We start from the raw sequence: 20659 nt of genomic DNA, 5'->3' as shown, positions 1-20659 counted from the left end.
AAATATAAAAACAGCACAGTTATCTGTCTGCAAACAGATGAAAAACACAAATGCTTATCACAGAATGGTTTCTACATGCACACACACTGTCAATAAGATTGTAGAGAAAAAAAGTACTCCCTACACTTTAGCAGGAGAAATACATTAGTCTGATTGAAATCAAAATAGTCTACATACATCCCCTCACAATTAAATAACTCACCTTTCAAGTTGTTTTGTAGATTAACCCCTTGTGTGCCACGCCCTTTCCCCGCCGTGTGCTGGCCGTTACATTAGCGGGCGGGGTTCATGACGAGCTGGACTCGTCATGGGCACAGCGCAACCGCGGCCCATGACGAGTCCAGCTCGTCATGGGCACACAAGGGGTTAAGAAGTATATCAGTCACACACCAGATATCAGTCACACACCAGATTTTCTTATACAGAATCTCTGCACTGTGCACTTCTCAGCAAAAACAAAGAATGGAAAAGTTTCCCTTTCATTTTCCACACATATACATGTAAACATCTAATCACAATCCTTCACACATACATTCAAAAGCAAACGCACATTTCTGTTGGTTAAACATTTCAACCGTTTCCAAATTAAATACATTTCAACCCTTCCCCCAATCTGCCTTCTGCCTGTTACCATAGAAACAGGTCATGGAACACTGCACTGAGCACACAGGTCACAAGTTCAGCACACAATGTTGCTAAACAAGACAGCAAGTGTCAACATATCAGCTTATCATATATAATGTTCCTTACAATCAGTTTTTGTTAACCAATAAGAACCATGCGTTTAAAAAACAGAAATATACACCCTACCTTTCAGTGTAGAAAGTTGTCATACAACCAATGATTTCTTGTCTTTTTTCAATTTTTTTTACCTTGGATCCGTGCACCCAACGCGAGAGGATCCGTGCACCAAACGCGATAGGATGCGCGCACCCTGCGCGCATTTCGCCGTTTTTTTTTTTTAAAAAAAAAAAGGGGGGGGTCATTCTGGGACCCCCTAAGCACCTCTAGAAGGTCAGAGTATTTCCACTCTGCCCCCTTTATATGTTTTACACACTTAATCGCCGCCAACAGTTCCTGGTTTCGAATGTAGACAGACACTCGACAGCCAATTAGCATTCAGCGTGCGATCGGGAGGGTGCGCACTCGATTCGGGGAGGGAGCGCTTACGGTGCGGGTTATGGTCCGTGGATCCTCCCCGGCCATAGATATCACTAACATTTTTACCCTAATTTCTCAGGAACTACTGAACAGATTCACACCATTTATGCAAAAGGCACGAGTCTGAACTGAGGACTACCTCTTTGCCAAATTTGGTGTCATTGCGTTCAGTGGTTCGGGCTGTAGCTGCGACAACAGATCCTATGGGAAATTGCATGGGGAAAACGCGTTTTGGGACCCCCCTTTTTTCCACGGCCCCTGCTTTACGAATTACCACGAAACTTTCAGGGTAGGAGTGGAGCGGAGCTGGCCAAAAGTTTGGAAAATTTCGTGAGGATTCATCAACTGGCGCCAGACTTATTGGGAATAGAATGTTGCGGATTTCCTATGGAAAATAGGTCCTAACTATAACTATCTACTGGCGACCGCCAGTAGATAATATATATATACTTTTTCAGACATTCTATTTCTGGGTGTCACTGACTCCTTCGTTAATGTGGTAGTCACTATCCTGCCTGTATCGCGTTGGCTCGGTCTTTCGTTCCCGATCAGGGGTTGTGGTCACCCTCTTTTGTGGATGGACTTGTATGTCCTGCTACGTTTCACATCGGTGCCGTTGGTACCTCTTGGGTGACTTTCTATTCTCTAGTTGTACTCTTCTAGTTTCCCCTTGGTTGTCACTTTCATATATCTCTATGTGCTGTGTACGCACACGAGGGGGCAAGCATGCAGTGTTTCCCTGCGGTGGTTTCTGGGGAATAGTCCCAGATTTCCTCTGTTCTTCTCTCTCTCTCGCTCTCTCCCTCCCTCATGGGAGATAGCTTTGGGTGTGTATGGCTTGCCAGTGGCCCTTGGTCATTGAACCTGTGGGTACGGCTGACTGGTTGGCTACCTGGTGCTGCGCCAGTCTTCTCTGTCGACGTGCACATGCTGTTGCTGCTTCATTGAGCTATGCATTGTATGGTGTGCTTCTCACGGTACACAATGTCTGTTCCGTGTATTCTTGTAATTCACATCTATGTATCTCCTGGGAGTCATCGTTGGTATGTCTCGGCATGATGCCTTCTGCCCCTGACATGTCATTTGTTGGCACCTGATGTTGTGCCGCTCGAATTGTGTGTTCTGAATCTGTCATACTGTTTAAGTCCCTTCGCTGAATTTCCCTCTTTTCTTAGAAGTTTATGGCATTGTGCACTGACCTTTCTGGTTCTGTGATTTTGTATCGTCCCTGCCTGGACGACAGTGGACTCATGCCGTCCTCTGACTGATTGTGGTAGCTTGCTTCCCTTGCTCATGCTCCGCCCTGAACTTCATAGTCTGGTGTCAGCTACGCTGGCATTGCTGAGCTTTATGGGTCTGGTGTCAGCCAAGCAGGCATTGGTACCCCCACCTTGTTTCAGTCAATGTCCTTTGGGAACTTGGTGGGTTTCGGTCGCAGACCCTCCTCAAATGGGGTATAGCTTTGGTATCTATTCTAAGTTTAGGAAACTGCGGCTAGATGTCTCCATCAGATACACGAGTTACTTACCTTCGGTAACGTAGTATCTGGTGGGGACACAGTCTAGCCACAGATTCCTTAATGCCCGCCCATCCTCCCTGTTCAGCGAGGACCTTTTCAGGTGGGGTTCTACCACCTTGCCTCCTTACAGGTTTCTTTTGTCTTCCTTAGGGTTGCTCTAGTTCACCTACCTCCGGGACAGGGTGTGTCATTCTGTTTTGGCACATTACCTCTCCACCCATTCTCGTTCTAGTGGCTAGGTTATGTGCTTTTCAATGCTCCTCCACCCGGGTTCTTCCGGCGTGGAGATTCTCATGTTCTTCTACCCTTATTCCGCCCAAGTCTGTTTCTCCCCATTACTTTGTGGTCTCCTTGGCTATGCTGCAGTCAATTGGGTTGAGGTTCTATTTGACTATGCTACAGTTCATCGGTCATTGTGGGGGGTGTGGTGAACATTCTATGTTTTTGCTCACTTCTGGTCACTTGACATGAGTCATGTTGTTCCAGTCTTGTTGTCCTTTACAGTTACATCCTGTGGTTACAGACTGTCTTTCATACAGTTCCATCCTGTGGTTGCAAACTGCCCTTAGTTTGTCATGCCATTCATTTCCACTGCCATTGCCTCTTAGGGGGGGGGGCACAGCTCTTTGCTTTGGTGGGACTTTTTCTGGGGCGGTTGCTCTGTTAGCTCCCTTCAGTCCCTTCAAATGTTGAGTACTCTTTCAACATGGTGTTGTTTCTCATCATTCTATGATTTTTTTTATTGTGTTTAAAAGGTTTTTGCTCTTTTTTGGCACACAGTTCCTATACTCTCACAGTTTTTGTTTTGGCACGGCATTGTTGCGCGGAAACGTTTCACTGTAGAAAACTGACGTCAGCACGCCAGGGGGGAGGACTTATATTGCTCCATTGACATCACTTGCGTGGACGACGTCAAGACGGAGCCGGCGACTCCGCCCCCGGCGTGCAGAGATACTGCTGGGGATAAACGTTTTCCGGATCCAGTCTGACGCCTGGTAATATTCTAAGTTAAGGAATATGCAGCCAGACTGTGTCTCTACCAGATACAGCTTTACCGAAGGTAAGTAACTCGTTCTTTCAGTTAATAACTTCTAAAAATGCTGCTTAAATACTTTACCCTAGCCTCTAAGTTGAGCTTGACTGCTTTTTTGCCAAGCTGCCAAAGGGTTGTGCTCAGGTTAATTTAGGGTTTGCTTGTGTTTCATCCTGACAGAGATTGTGGTTGCTGCTTGAGTAGGGTTTCACCCCCTTTCAACTAGTAACCCAATTTCCTACAACCTACAATTGACTAAACAGTTGTTGATACTATGGGACATGTCAAAGTTGCCGTCCTTGCCGGGCTACTTTAGTAGATGGCAAGTTATGGTGCTGGCACTGGCCAAAATGGGTATTCTTTGTCAATAGAAATCACAAGATATTCCGACTTGTGAAAGCTGGAATACATTTGAATACTCAATGTGTAAGCTGAATGAGTGACAGGAATAGTTTGAAGACATTTGGTGCAAATATATTAATACCGGTTAAAAAAAAACCAGAGGGCAGCTTTGCTATAGTAAAATGCATGAGAACGATAAAATGCACCTCTTACAATACCAAGGTGAAAGGTTAAAGCACGTACTGAACGGTTAAATAACAGATGTTTAAATCAAGAATGAACATCCATTGTGCGATTTGGTTAGGGATAAGGAAATCATATAGACACACTATCATAAGTCTAATAGTGATGTATGTAGAAAAATTAATTGTCAACTCTGCAAGATCTATTGAGATGTTTGAAGTTCAGTATTTGGAATGTAGAGATGTGACATTGGTAATCAAAATTTAATAAAGTTATTAAAAAAACACACAAGCTAGTTAAAAATAAGCCCACCTTTGAAGCAGATAACCTCTTAGATGCCATTTTCTCCTCCAGGAAACTTTTCACACATTTCCTCTCCTCCACAACCCAGGCCCTTTGATCAGACCTGATGATTTTGGATCCCTATCCATATTCTATGTGTTCATGGGATAACCAGTTTTAAGAGGAACTTGAGGGAGTACAAAGTGGTAAACTTAAAAGGTCCTGGTATTTTAAATAGCATGCAACTCTGATAAACATTCTGTTTTAATCACATTTGGATTATGGAACTGCAGTGTACCAGGTTTGCCACCTGTAAAATAACTGCAGCACCTTCATCCTGTCTAGAATGCATGCTTCAAGCCAGCCGAGCGGCTCATTAAGATCGCATTACAATAGTTCTTAGATTTTGCAATTGTGGAATTTTGCAGACTTTTCCAATACAAAAAAAGCATATGTTTTAAGGCCACAACTGTCTTCCATTAAGCTGATTACACCGGTACTGTGAAATTCTGGGCAATGAAGTTTAAAAGGCACAATCCGAGCTGCGCTGTCTGGTCAGTCACTCAGTATCTCTTGCACATCTGTAACACTTGAGGGTCATTTTAGAGCTCTTTCTGTAGCCGTAACAAAATAATGTGTTTAAATAATATGCAAGAGTTTTGTTCTATTGGTATGTAATTTATATAGCAAAGGTAGAACACTATTACATTTATGATGAATACATGGGTAATAACAAGACTGGGTTATTATTTAGGAACTTGAGCATAGTCTTTCAGAGCTTGACTATTTTGAAAAGAATCACCATACGTGAACAACACGTTAAAGAAACGAATAAAAGAGTATCGTTATTACAGGGATTCAGGTTTGTGCAATCTAAGACACTTGATGCTGAATTTAAGAGTTGGCCATCTACAAATCCGTTGCTTGGGAAATAATATCAATTTAACTTGGCCATTTTGTGAGAGGTTGGGGCAATCTCTGATGCATAATTTCTTATTCCAGATGCGAAGAGTCTAGGAAGTTTTAACTTATGTACATATTGCAGTGATTGGTAATTGTTTGTTTTTAAATTGGGGAAGATTTTTTAAAGTATTTGATTCAATAGTGGGTATGTGTATAAAATGGGTGTTCTTTTTATCTTTATTTAATGTTTTATTAACAAAATTGCCGTATATCAAACTGAAATAAACTTGAAACCTCACTTTCAACTGGGATGATAAACTTGTGGCCAAGGAAGATGTGTTTTTAAACTTGACTTGAATTTTTCGGTAATGCTTTAGTAAAATATTTTCCCATGAAAATAAATACAACTATCCAAAGTTGATTTTCAGTCAAAATTTCATTGACTGTGATATTTTCCCTTATTCTGAGATGAACAATGTTGAGTTGAATACTGTATATAAATAAGAGGATACCAGAGAAAAGCACTCATCAGTTTAACCCTGACATAGTACTCCAGCCCAGCAAAACAGCTCTTCAGGTGTCAGTACTCTGTACTAACACAACAGCATTTTTCTTGAATTTGATTTTATTTGTTACTCCTCTCTAAACATTCAAGCACAACAAAATATAAAACACCACCTAGAAGGTTATAAATATGGGTCAAGGCTTCCCAAACTTGGAAAATCTGCATTGGCTATGAGATATTCGAAAGTGCTATACGTAAATCCTGTTCAGTGTACATAAATGCATATAATCAGTTTAAAAAAATGCATTGTGCTTCATTGAAAGAAAATTATTAATCTACATTGCAAGCCAAAAATGTAGAGATGGGGAGGGTTTCATTAAATCGGCAAAAGGCTGTGGTTTCTCTTAGTATAATCTTGTACAGTTAAGTAATTACGTAATGCTTCGAGAAATACTGAAATGTTCACTACTCGTGTGTTCTGCGTCATTGTGAACTAATTCAGCTGCAAGCCCTTAGAATTATTGTACTGAAAAGAAATGCATACACAAATGTAATATGTTTCTTTTTTCTTTTGGTAGGTCATCTGAGTTCATCTTCAATTTATCCAGTGTGCCTTGCACCTTATTTGGTGGTCACTGCCTGTTCTGACAAAAAAGTGCGTTTCTGGAGATGCTGTGTGACCAAAGATCCACTGTGTGGCATGCAAGAAGAGAACACCTACCTCTGGAAAGAATGGTCACTGATGAATGATGAAGATGACGACAATAAAAGTGCTGTTAATGTATCGGGGAAACCGGTAGCAGTTAGCTGTTCTTACACTGGACGTCTTGCAGTAGCATATAAACAACTTATTCAGCATAACGGCTGTGTTTCCAAAGAATTCTCTATGCATGTATGCATATTTGAATGTGAGTCTACTGGTGGATCCGAATGGGTCTTAGAGCAGACAATCAATCTTGATGATTTAATCAAGGTTGGAAATGTACTTGACTCACGGGTCAGTGTGGATAGTAATTTGTTTGTCTACAATAAATCTGATATATTTTTGAGCAGGGACAGATATCAGATGCCCAATATCAAACATTTAGTGCATTTGGACTGGGTTTCAAAAGAAGATGGATCTCACATACTTACAGTTGGGGTAGGATCAAATATCTTTATGTATGGGCGACTTTCTGGAATTGTGACCGATAACGTGAACAGCAAAGATGGAATGGCTGTCATTACCTTACCACTGGGTGGTAGTATTAAACAAGGTATCAAATCAAAATGGGTGCTACTGAGATCCATAGACTTGGTATCCTCCGTAGATGGGACACCATCCTTGCCTGTTTCTTTGTCATGGGTAAGAGATGGTATATTAGTAGTTGGAATGGACTGTGAAATGCATGTATATGCACAGTGGAAGCATGCTGTTAAATTTGGAGATGGTGAAACTGAAAGTTCAGTTTTTGAAGAAACATCAGGACACCATCTGTCCGGTTCCGTTGACACAAAATTGCTTGCAAAGAAAACTGGTGTAGTTGATGGTACAAAGACAGTAGATGATGTGTTTGCAACTTCCACTGGGATCCAGGATGGCGGTCTATTTGAAGCAGCCCACAGCCTTTCCCCTACACTTCCACAATATCATCCAACTCAACTTTTAGAACTCATGGACCTTGGAAAGGTTCGAAGGGCAAAAGCGATTCTTTCCCATTTAGTGAAATGCATTGCTGGAGAAGTTGCAATTGTTAAAGATGCAGATACTGGTGACACTGCTACACCAAAACGTCATCTTTCTCGAACCATTAGTGTAAGCGGAAGTACAGCAAAGGACATGATCATAGCTGGAAGAGATGGTACTAGAGAGTACACAGAAATTGATTCCATTCCTCCTCTGCCCTTGTATGCGTTGCTTGCTGCTGATCAAGACACATCTTACAAAGTTTCAGAAGAGGTCGTTAAAAATACTCAGCACTCTAAAAATAAGTTTGAAAATAAAGCAGGTGATCAGTATGCAGACCTGTTTCAGGTTCATAGTGTTACAACTGATGACTTTGTTGGTTTTGAAACAGAAAGGAGGGAAAATAGATCAAAAGTTATTAACCTTACCCAGTATGGCCCTACTTACTTTGGCCGAGAACATGCAAGCGTTCTTTCAAGTCATCTTATGCATTCAAGTTTGCCTGGTCTCACTCGGTTGGAGCAGATGTTTCTTGTAGCTTTGGCAGACACAGTAGCTACTACAGGAACCGAGCTTGGCGAGAGCAGAGATAAACATTATAAAGGTAAGAAACAATTTAAATATTTTTTTTATTTTAAGGAATGTTTGAATCATAAAGGAAACGTGTGTTGAGTCGAAGTAAACAAGCTAGACAGTAGGTTTCTATTTGCCTGCAAACCTTTTGGTTATTCCAGTGCTTGTTTTATGTATAAATGTTTTGTAAAACTTTATTACAGAAACCATTTCAAGATGGCACACTGCATGGGCATACATGCAATCATTTTTAAATGGTTTTTGGAATAAAGTTTCACAAAATCCCTTAACATATGGTCATGTTGATGCAAAGGTGACCATTTGTTTTTTACAGAAGTTAATAAACAAAACAAAACTGTTCAACATATTCCTTATAGAAATAATAGCTCTTTTTACCCTTATATCAAGCATACAACTTCATAGCCGGACAACTATCATCATTTAAAAATAGAAAAACTCTGCTCAAGATGTGGAAGTACTTATGCACAAGTTTTAATACATCAAATATATAAATTACAGCAAATCATAAAAAAATGCACATTGGATGGCATCATACCGAAGAAACCCAATAGAAAATGTTAAAAACTCCTGACTGAGTGAGTACAAATTCATAAATGGACATACCCCCTGGAAAGTAAACTACACAAGACAGTGAATTTTACCTTTAGATCGTTAATCTAGTAACACTTGAGTATGCGGGGTTACTAGAGCTATAAAGCCTACCCAGATGAGCTCTGGCTAAAAACGACGTGAAAGTAGACCGGCTGCCCTCCTTTTTGAATCTCTGAGCCTGCAAAGTAATTACAAGATTGTTCCGATTTTGGTCCATATAGTGAACTGGTATCCTCCTACAACTTTAACCAATTTGAGTGAGGTGTCTGACCAGAATATCAATTATCCAATAAACAGGTGTTCTTGTTTAAACGACAGAACAACTAAATAAAGTGTCAACTTGCCCCATAAGGACATTTAACTCTTCCCGAATCATTTACCACCCAGGTCGGGGGTCTTTAGCTGATCAGTTACTTGGGACTGGAGTTGCAGTCACAAATCATTGATATATTTCATTGTGGATCCCAAAGAGGAGGTGGCTGTTCAAGCCCGTTTGTCAGAGCGGTCCCGCCTCAACCAGGTCAGCGTGCTAGTGGCTGACGCAGAGGGGGGAATAAAACAGAATGCTGACTCGTTTCGCAGAATAGATTGAGTTGACTTCCAGAAACTGTTTGTTACAGAAACGCTGCCACGCTGTGCGAGCCTGCTCAGGGCGCGTTTGCCTTTTTTAAACATTGCCTGTTTTAAACATTGTTTTAAAGATATTAACAGCTGAATTACCTGTACTCTGCACTTTGAATCAGGTTGCCATTTTGGGGTTATTCTGTGCTGTCTGCCAAGCTGCTCACCTGACCTGGGGTGCCTGTATGTAAGAGCGGGCCTGCCTCAAACAAGGTCAGTGTGCTAGTGTCTGACGCACGGGGGGATAAAACGGAATGCTGACACGACCGTGCAGTGGACACGTGCAGCGGGCACGCCAAAGGCAAGCCCGTCGGCGTCTGGAGTGCGCCGTGTGCCAGGACCCCTGCCCTTTTTTCTACCACCACTTACTCCAGGAACCTACTAGTGGCTCTAAACAAGGGTAAGTGTGGGAATCACACATTGGTCATTAGTGGCATGCACACTTTCCCCAGTGTAACTACTCCCTGGCTAGCAACAATCTACCAGCCCCAAACCGTGACCACAAGCTCTCCAGATGAGGTCACCCACCCATCGAACACCTCTAGGATAATGAATAACTACCATACACTGGAAGGTCCGCCACCCTCCACCTTCACACCTGACAATAACCTTCCATTATCAAAAATAGACGCGCTTACGGCCATCTTGCTTAATGCAAGGTTAGTTATCAAACACAAGCTGGAGCTTGAATGCCTGCTGCAGCTAGCTAATCCCGACCTAATTTTACTTACGGAAACCTGAGCTACTCCCACCTCTGAACCAGACTGGGTGGCAGCGCTGCCACCAGGCTACTCGCTTGCTGCAGTGCCTCGAAAGGAGCAAATGGGAGGAGGTATAGCAATCATCTATAGAGCAAAATATAAGCTCAAATTTGAGCCAGTACTCCTACCTGGAGCCAAAGCTATGACATTTAATATCAAAATTAGTAATAAGGTATCCTTCCCTGGTCTGCTCCTTTACAGACAACCAGGACCTACTCTCCTTCATGGAGTCCTGTCTGGACACCTCCTCGTTCACAATATTAGGTGATTTAAATTTTCGCTTAGAACTCTTTACTGACTCAACCATGACACTACTTGATAATCTGGAGGGCTTCGGCCTGTCACAGATAGTAGTAGGACCTACACATAAGGCGCTTCACACATTGGATGGGATTTTTACCAACCATACTGCAATTGAGATTACTAAAATACTGCCACTAACATGGACAGACCCTAGGGCAATATTTTTTTATCTTCTTGATGGGCATACCCCATCAGCAGCACACCAACCCCCAACCTACGCACGGTCCTGGTGGAAAATTAGTCCCGATGCCCTAACCGATCTTCTGGTCAATAACGTGCTGATGCTAGCGTCTGCCTCCAATACGGATGCGGATAGCTACGATATTTGGATCAGATCAGCCATAGAGCAACTGGCTCCTAATAAGATCGGTTAACCAATGAAGGCACAAAACTACTGCACCTTGGTACTCCGCTGAGCTGAAAACCCTAAAATTCAAATGCAGACGCTCAGAACGTGAATAGAGGGTGGACTACAGTTTAGTGGGTAAAAACAACTATAAACGCATACCAGCAGAATACAAAGCTGCTATCATTAGGGCCAAAAAGGAATTCTACACCAGTAAGATAGAGGGGGCAAATAACTCTACCAGAGAGCTTTTTAAGACTGTCACTGAGCTATCCAAGCTCCGACAGGGGAATCTGTTTACCCCTGATCAGACCTTATCTGACAAAATGGCCTCTTTCTTCCAATCGAAAGTCCAAACAATTTTACAGGGAACTGGAAGGGTCAGGCTCTGTCCCACCAAATCCGCAGTTCTTTGCAATGGAGGAGGGGCTAGCAACTACTAACTACCTGACCAGTTTTACACCAATGATGGCTGACTCTCTGAATGATCTCGTACTGACCATCAAGTCAGGCTCTCTGGATGATCCCTGTCCGCCGGACATCATCCATGGTGTCTCGAACCAAATAAGCTTGCTACGCGTCCCCCTCTTAAACATTAATATGAGGTCAGGGGACTTCCCGTTAGCGTGAAAGAAAGTGTGCAATAGGCCTATTCTAGAGAAACCCTCCCTTTTTTTTTTTTATCCATGTGACGTAACCAGTTACCGACCTATCTCTTGCCTCCCTCTGGCGTCTAAGGTTTTAGAGAAAGCCAAAAACTCAGAACTAAATGATTACCTGGGACTCCAATAATCTACTTGAAAGCACTCAATATGGCCATTCCACTGAGTCTGCCTTAGTCATGGCTATGGAGCAAATCTGATGGCAAATTGACAGGGGTGGAGGGCGGTCCTGATCCTACTTGACCTATCTTCCGCGTTGTACACCGTTAATCACTCAGTTCTTACGCAATGGTTGAAGGCAATTGGGATTCAGGCAGGGCCGGACTGGGAACTGAAAGCAGCCCTGGCAAATTTTGCCAGACCAGCCCCCGTCCGGCGCCGAGCCCCACCGCTACTATGAGGGTTTTGGGGGAGGGGGGTTCCCCCCCTCCCCCCCAAGAACATTTTGGCAAAATGACAGACCAAAATGGTGAATTTTACAGCACATTTTTCATTACATATACAATTGTATCAACTTTCAAAGCAGAGTAAATAGTAGATGATGACCTTAAAGACACTGGGGAATCATGCGATGTTGAGGCTGCTGCGTTTTGCGCGTTAATTATGGATTTGCAGCATTTCACAAATGACCCATCAACTGCAGATTTTAACAACAACAAAAAAATTAAGTTGCCACGGAACTAAAGTTACTAAAAATGCAGAAACGCATTGCAGCACAGTGGAGGGTCCTTTCTAAAGTTTGACTGGTCCCCTTTAGGTTCCTTATTTCTGTATTTGGAGTATTAAACTGGTAATAATGAGGTACAACATTTGAAAAAAAGTGTTTACATGTGTTAATAAGCAAAAATAATAAGCTTATGCTAACACAACATGTGCAGTATTATTTGCCTTTTGCTGCCACATAATTTAGTCAACCTACTGCATAAGTTGGTCCTCCCCTACGTATAATTCCATTGGCCCTGGCTATAATATAACAGTTGTAGAGATTGGGTACAAGTAAGGGGACACCACGAGTTCCAGTTTCTTATAAAAAGAAAGACATTTCTGACTCAAGCTGAGGGGGGCAGTGTCCGCTCTCTAAAATTAGTGAGGGGACTCACTCCGTCCACCCAGGTCCTCCCCGCACTTGTACTTTGATTCAGGCAATGCCAGCATGTAAGTCAACGAAGACTAACTAAGCGTCCCATGATTCCAAGATTTGTAAATTTAATAACAGTGAACAGGGTAAAAGCAAGAACTGCTACTTAAAACACTAAGAAAGAGAAAAGTGTGGTAGGAAGCACTATATAAAACAAGCATTGGCATAGACTTTGGGACCTTAACCTCTTCTGTGCTCATGACATCTCCCGGCCGTCATGAGTCACGATGGGCGTGTGCGGACGACGGCCGGGAGACGTCATGACCACGCCCGCGATCGGAATCTCAGCACCGCGGGAGCGCTGCGGCGAAATTTGCGCCGCAGCGAAGAGGTTATAAGTGTTTAGCCATGCAACAGTTAATGTTGTTCCATGAAGGATATTGTGCTGCATAACTAAATACTTATAAGGTCCCAAAAGCGAGACCTATTCGCTATGCCAATGCTTGTTAAGTTGTATTTTGGAGGAAATGAGGGGGGTTGGATGGGCTGCTCTCTGACGCCCAGGTCAGCCAAATACAGGAAATGTCAACCAGCCACAAAACCAGCCATGCCCCTACCTCTTGTTGTCAACAAGCCATGAAGCCACGCCGCCTCCCTGTTTGTGTGTGTCTGTTTACGCGCGCCAGGGAGAGTGTTGTTTGGCACATGGCTGCCAAGTGCCAACTCGCTAGCCAAACGGAACTGATTGGGGCCGTTTCTGTTTCCTCACAGCAAAAGAGCAGGCTCTAGCAGGAGGCAGCGCCACCACCCCTCACTGAACACACAAGTATGCATTTTAACAGCGCAAACTCCTTTCTTAGAAAGGAGCTTTCTTGTGAAATAAATCCGGACAATTAAAAAAAATATAACTTGTCTGCTTAAAATATATTTTTCAGCACGAGCTCCAAGTTTTATTTTAAGCAGACTTGCTGACCCCAACCTTTGCCCCAGTTACTTACAACAGCATCACACTCACAACCTCACCCCTGGTTCATGAACACGAAAGTGTGGTCTTCTTTTGCACTCTTGTATAACTCCACTGGTAATTTATGATTTGCACATTTCTATTTGGTGATATAATTGAGGGGTTTCTCTATATTCAATTACAAGGTTGTCGCTAATGGGTGATGGTGAAGGTTGTTATGCAGAAAGAATGGTTTATGCCTACAAATGTCTTGTGATTGCTCCTTCACAGCCTGGCGAAAGCTCTGTGATAAATGCCAGCGTGAAACACGTGTTGCCTGCTGTTTTCCTCTAAGGATGAGTTGCAAAATCAATTTTGTCAATACTTCAATTACCAACTTTTTCGGCAGTACTGAGTGGAGGGCTACAAGTCTTCACACCTAAAATGTCACACATTCTGGGTTTGAGGGGTAGCGATCAAAGACATCACATGAGGTGCCCGAGCACTGTGCACATCGATTTAGGATTTCAGTGAACAGTCAGGTTAAACTTAAAATATACATTCATATACAATGCAGGTATAGATGCATGGATGGTTGTATGGGCAAATAGATGGATTGGGGTGTGGCGGAATACACAATAGGCGCAGAGAAGTTGGATTCATTTTTAGACCCCCTGCAGAGGAAGTAGTATTTTAGGTAGATAAAGGAATGGTGTGTCTAGTCCCACTGTCTTTTTCACGTCTTGAAATAACAGCTTCTATTGAGTGCTAAAAGACATAGCCGCACCAGCACACACAGCTAAGCAAGCATACATTGATAAATGGGCACACAGGCATTTTTGCATGCAGATCAGCAAGCAGACAGAACCCGTGCACACATCTACAAAGACGTACTCTGTTAATGACAGAAAAACACACATACAGAGACACATTGCAACATACAATGTGCATCTAATCACAAGCACGATATTAAAGCATACATGGATTGACAGTTGGACAAATGGAGAGGGTGTTGATGGTGATAACAAATCTACAGGCACCTTATGCAACCATGCAGATGAACATGCCAAGAGATACCTCTGCACACAGACCAACAAACACAGTCAGACTGGGACCTGGACACACAAGCATACATGTACATATGTATACCAGTGAAAAAAGACCAATCAACAGAAAAGTACCTATGTGCAGAGGCAAACATACAGGAGCTGAACCACACACAAAAGCCAACAGATAATCAAGAAGACCTCCACTCATGATGTTTGGGTACTTATTCCCACAAACAGTACATGTACCTACACGCATAATCAGACACACATCATGCACCCATACACGGAGGCCAAGCCAACAAGTATAGAGGAATTTTTGCACACATGTTAACGGGCATAAATGTACCTATGCACACAGAGAGAACGAAATATAGTAGCAACACAACATCCTTAGATAGAACACACAGAGGTACACTTTCGCTCACATAAAGCACTAATAAGGGCCCACATACAGGCACCCACGGATGGTGTGATGGAACACAAAGAGCGATACCACGGATGGAAACATGAATAAATCGCTCAATGGATGTATTCAAAATTGGTGCAGGGCTGATGGAAAATGGAATTCAAGGTGGAGAAAAGAGGGGATTTTCAACACCCGTTCACTCTTTGTATAGTCCCTGGTGAACGTACTTCTACAGGGAAATGGAATGCTTCGGTCTCCATGCCCCTCCATGCCTCACACACCCTGAAATTATCACCTGCTCTAAGCAACAAACCTCGCCGTGCCCATTCGATCCCAGGCACCGCGGCCTACCGCCCGAGCCGAGACCAGGAGCGCAACTCAACCAGGCCTGAACAACTCAACTCAACCACTCAAGCCAGGCAGGCCGCCACCACCCCCTCGCTCCTGCAGCCGGCTCGGCCTCTGCCGGGTTGTGACTCGTCCGCCTGGCCCCTGCTCACTGTCACCAACAGGCTCAGCAGGCCAGGCTGCCCTGCTCACAATAAATCCACACTCAGGGTCCAGGCGCTACTGTGCTGCGCCTGGCCTGCGCAGAACCGGGCCGGGGATTAAACCAAAAGGTATAGGTCAAGGCCCCCCCCTGGGCTGAGGCCGGGGGGGGGTGGAGGGGAGGGGGGGCTATACCTTTTGTTCAATCCCGGCCCAGAATCTTGCAATTTGCAAAAATGCAAACAACTGGACACCGGAGTTCGGACAGGGTCAGTCAGGCACTAGTGTGACGGTGTGTCTCTCTGACTCAATGGGTGACTCACGGGAGGGCGGGCAACAGTCGGCAGCAGGCCAGGGAGGAGTAGGACAGGCAGGCAGCAGGGGCTAGAAAACATTTAATTATGGGGTGCCTGAGGGGGCTAGAAATAATTAATTTGAGGGGTGCCTCTCTCACCAGGTGTCGTCTCAGTCTCTGCTCTGGCATACTTCTGGAATGCTCCTCGACCTGGCCTCAGTCACCGGTCACGCGCACTTTTTATTGTGCGAGCCGAATGCGCATGATCACCACCAGCCACCTGAAGAGACTGCGCAGACGCGGCCGCGGAGACATCTGCGCACTGCGCGCGACCCACCCACTCTATTAAATGGTGCACAGTGCTCGCATGCCATTATTTATGCTGATTGCAGAGAGATTGATAGCGTTTTGGTTTTTTCCCCCTGCACAGAGTGAGGAGAGAAGCATGCAGAGAGGGAGTATGTTCATGAACTTACTTCACTGATTTTTTTTTTCTGGCTGACGCCTCCGTACCAAAAATCGCCCCCAGAAACAATACCGGCCCCCTGCCAAAAAACCGGCCCCCACCCCATTCAGCCTACCGGGTGATTGCCCGGTGCCCGGTATTGTCAGTCCGGCCCTGGATTCAGGACACCGCGCTTGCCCTCCTCACCTCTTTCTTGACTGTCAGAGAACACAGTGTCTGCTGGGATAACCTTAAGTCGGACACATATTACCTCCCTTGTGGAGTCCCACAGGGGTCGGCGCGTTTACCCACATTGTTCAACGTACATGTGACTCCACTGGCTAAACTAGTCAAAGACCACGGTTTCTCGCTTGTATTATATGCCGACGATATACAAACATAATTTCCATAACCTCCGCAGAAGATGCGCCGTCGGCTAGGTTCCACAGCTGTCTTGACCACATCATACGATGGATGTACCTTAATCATCTAAAATTGAACACTCAGAAGACAGAGGTTATGGAGTTCAGCACTGATCCTCCCATTTGGAACTCCGCTTGGTGGCCAGCAGTGGCAAGAGTCTGTCCGTTACCAGTGGCTAAAATGAGAAACCTAGGCGTTGTATGTGACGCTCAGTTTTGCAGGACAGATCAACCAGGTAACCTCGTCCTGCTACTTCACTCTAAAGATACTGCGGAAGATTTTACCTTTTCTCCCGCTGGTGTTGAGGAAAACGGTTCTGGTAGCACTTGTTTTATCTTGGATTGACTACTGCAACGCCCTTTACCTAGGGGTTGATAAACAGCAATTAACCAAATTGCAATCCTTGCAGAACGCCGCAGCATGAACCTTATTGTACATCTCTAATATATAATTGTATATCTGGGGCTAATAGGAACCTCCACTGGCTCCCAGTCAAGGACCGGATTGAATTCAAGGCATTATGCCTGATTCATAAAACCCTGTATGGAGGTGGACCAACGGAATATCTTAAACTATTCCAATGGTACACCCCCGGACGCTCACTGAGATCAGCCAATCAAGCACTGGTAAACGTCCCTAAAAGCAAGAAGACAAAATGGGGTGGCAGATGCCTCTCCCATCTAGCTTCCTAGCTCTGGAACAAGCTGCCTCTGAACATTAGATCCCAACCTGTCCGCTCACAATTCCTGTGCTTATTGAAAACATGGCTCTTCCCCACTCAGTAATGACCTGACCTTTCTTGGTTTCATCTCATACCTCTGCTACCCCAGCGCCAAGATGCCTCGACAATCGAGTGCTTTATAAACCTCCTACTAACTTGCTTTGCTGTCTTTCTTTATATCTCTCCTTTTTGTGATAGGTAATGGAGCGCAAGAGCACTCTTATGTTTCAGAAAGAATCTTCCAACTTGAGAAAGGTCTTTTATACTTTAAAAAAATATGTTTTGCAGTTGCTAACTCAGTGATTGCAAATGAAGCCCATAATCTATTGTTCTCAAGTGTTCCACATGACTGGCCTTCCAATCCTGCTGCATTGTGTCATTCATTCTGTTCTTATTTTCTTTACAACATAGCATGACACTGAAATGAAGTTTGCGCTAGGATGCTCTCCTGTTGCCTTTGATTTGACCTACATGTAAAATGGCAGTGTTTCTTCCCGGGCTTAACTTAGCTACGTGACATCGGGACTTGAACATTGCTATGACCACACACTCTCTCTGTGGGAACTTGAACATCATTATAATTACACACTAACTTTGTGGGGTCTTGAAAATGATTACCTTCACACTCCATCTCTGTGGTGACATGAACATTCCTATACTTGCACGCAGTCTCGCTTTGGAGTTGAACAACCTTATCTTCACACTCTACCTATGTGGAGACTTGATCACACACAATCTCTGTGGTGCATCAACAATGTATAATCACACTCTCTTTGTGAGTACTTGAATATTATTATCTTTACATTCTACCTCTGTGGGTACTTCCGTAACAGCTGTAGACACTATCTTGATTAAATCACACACATTTCTTTGTGGGTACTTGAACATCACCATAATCACGCACTATCCTTGTGGGGACATGAACACCACTATAATCACACACTATCGTTGTGGAAACATGAGCATCACTATAATCACACACTATATTTGTGGGAACTTGGACATCACTATAATCATTCACTAACCTAATGGGGCAATTAACATAACATCACAATATTTGCACCCTATCTTTGTAGGGACTTGAACACCATTTTAATCACACACTATCTTTGTGGGAACTTGAACATCACTTTAATCACACAATGTCCTTCTAGGGACCAGAACATCACAATAACCACAAACTCTGTAGAGACTACGGTGCTACTGTAATCACATGCCACCTCTGTGAGCATCATCAAACACCTTCTGTATACAGGAACCACATAATACCTCTATGGGCATTATCATGCACCATTTGTATGCAGATATTAAGATTATATTCCATGTCTTGGGAGATATGCTACTTCAATAATTTTTTTTAGTAAGTAATCAAACTCTGGGTCTACTCAGATTTTGAACACAACCATAATTGGCTACACCTGGCATCTGCCCACAAACACTAAATGCAGTCATGGGTAAGGTTCCCATTAGGTGGGAGGAGATCCCTTACTGGTTTGCACAACAAGTCAGCTTGAAGCAGTGTTTCCCATATGGGACCCCAGGAAAAACACAGAATTTCCAAAAAGAATTTGCCGATGGGGATGGCTCCCCCTTGTGAAGACTGTGCCAGCTGGACTACATTGTTTTGCTGCAGCATGTACCAGAACACAGGGTTCCACTTCATTAGCTGTTTTGCCAAAAGTGCTTTAACAGATCCAGAATGAATACCTGCCCTGGATTTGAGGATGAAACTGATGGGCAGTTTTACCGCAGTACTCTCCATTATGTTAAGTAACATTAGAGGGGCTGCAGCAGTGTTGGCTATATGACAGCGTGTAAGGGAATTGGCTCCAGGACTACAGGAGCGCAAATTACCTAAAATTGTCAAGGAGACATATGCAACACTAGATAGATATCATTTGGGAGCCAAACCTAGTGAACCACAACTAAAGTGTAACTCTGAAAACTGCACAGTTGGCTGAACGTTTGGCTCTAATACTGGTACTGGAGAATACGGATCCTGGATTCCCCACACTCCATAGTGTGTGATTTGTGTTATTGTGTCCAGTCCTATAATGAATATCTACACTACTGGAGCCAGACTGGATACAGAAATTCAAAAGGGTTCACAATCTAGCACAAGATGCTTCCATAACATGTGGCTGAGCTGAAAGAATGCTTGTCCCGGGTTCATGCAATCCACATATTGAGTCATCAGCGTGTAGGTGTACACGTTGCAGGGAATTCCATGGCTAATGAAGCCACAAAATCAACAGGGCAAACCGCTGCAGTCGCTGCAATTACTCTTTCAAGTACGAGAATAGACACAGACCTCATGGTGACTGTCAATGCTACACGCAATGACACTCACCTGACAAAAGGCTTTCCACTCAAGTACTCCTACAAGTTTGATGTGCAAAACATACCATTTGCTTATATATCTGGAGTGGCGGGATAGATTAATACCAAACTCAGACCCCAGGCTAATTTTAATACTAGCTGCACTTGAGGGCCTTGCATCTGCACAAGCAGGGGTGGCTACTACAGTTTCACTATTGCTGCAACGCTACTGGTGGCCAGGTCTTTACAAATAGACCTAAGACTTTGTTCTTAAATGTGACATCTTCCAGCAGGTGAAAGGTTCCACCGTGGCATGTAAACCACAGGCACCTCAACTGTGCAAACAAGCCTCTGGCTTGTGTTTATCTGGACCATTGCGGTGCGTTGTCATCAGATGGGGCCTACAAGTATATCTTGGTTGCAGTGGATTCCTGCTCTGTTCCTGTGGGTATGGCCACTGTGGTCGGCTGACGCCAAACTATTATAAAGGGCCTGCAAGTCTTTATCAGGGCATATGCAGTAAGCACACTATATTTTGACCAGGGTCCGGCATTTGCCTCCAGGGCTTACAAATGTCGCATGGGAAGTTTGGGTGTGACTCTGCGGTATTCTTCCCCATACCATCCAGAGTGAAATTTGGTTGTGGAGATTAAAAAACAGGACTTGTAGCAGTCATTAAAAGCTAAAGTGCTAGGCTCAGGTCGCAGTTGGGTCCATCACCTATATGGGGTCCAGAGGACACTTAAAATCTGGCTAGAAAATCCATGGCTGGTCCATGGCTGGTCGGACTCCCTGTGAAACTTTGTTTAGGGTATGTATGTGGGTTGCAGACCTCGACAATCCCAGCACACTGGCAGCTGAAACACCATTTGATCTACATGAACGTCTGCTGGTTTACAGGAACTGAACAGTTTTCGGGATGAATAAAGCAATGTCCAATTAAAACCCACCGCCAATGGTGAAGTGAAGGAAGTACCGCAGTTCTTGGTTGGATCTCCAAGATTGAGGTTCTGGTGAGG

General features: G+C 43.9%; 1 protein-coding gene across 3 annotated transcripts in view; it reads left to right on the top strand.

Moving 5' to 3' along the window:
- Positions 1-20659, top strand: part of DMXL2 (Dmx like 2) — a 2034639-nt gene that overhangs the window by 703270 nt on the left and 1310710 nt on the right. For all 3 annotated transcript variants that reach the window (XM_085644194.1, XM_085644192.1, XM_085644193.1), the window contains exon 18: positions 6507-8198. In XM_085644194.1, coding sequence (XP_085500320.1) covers positions 6507-8198 — 1692 coding nt within the window. The remainder of the gene's footprint in view (positions 1-6506; positions 8199-20659) is intronic.

Source organism: Triturus cristatus, chromosome 3_1 (assembly GCF_964204655.1).
Source record: "Triturus cristatus chromosome 3_1, aTriCri1.1, whole genome shotgun sequence".
Classification (NCBI taxonomy): domain Eukaryota; kingdom Metazoa; phylum Chordata; class Amphibia; order Caudata; family Salamandridae; genus Triturus; species Triturus cristatus.
This window is presented reverse-complemented; position numbering and strand designations above follow the sequence as displayed.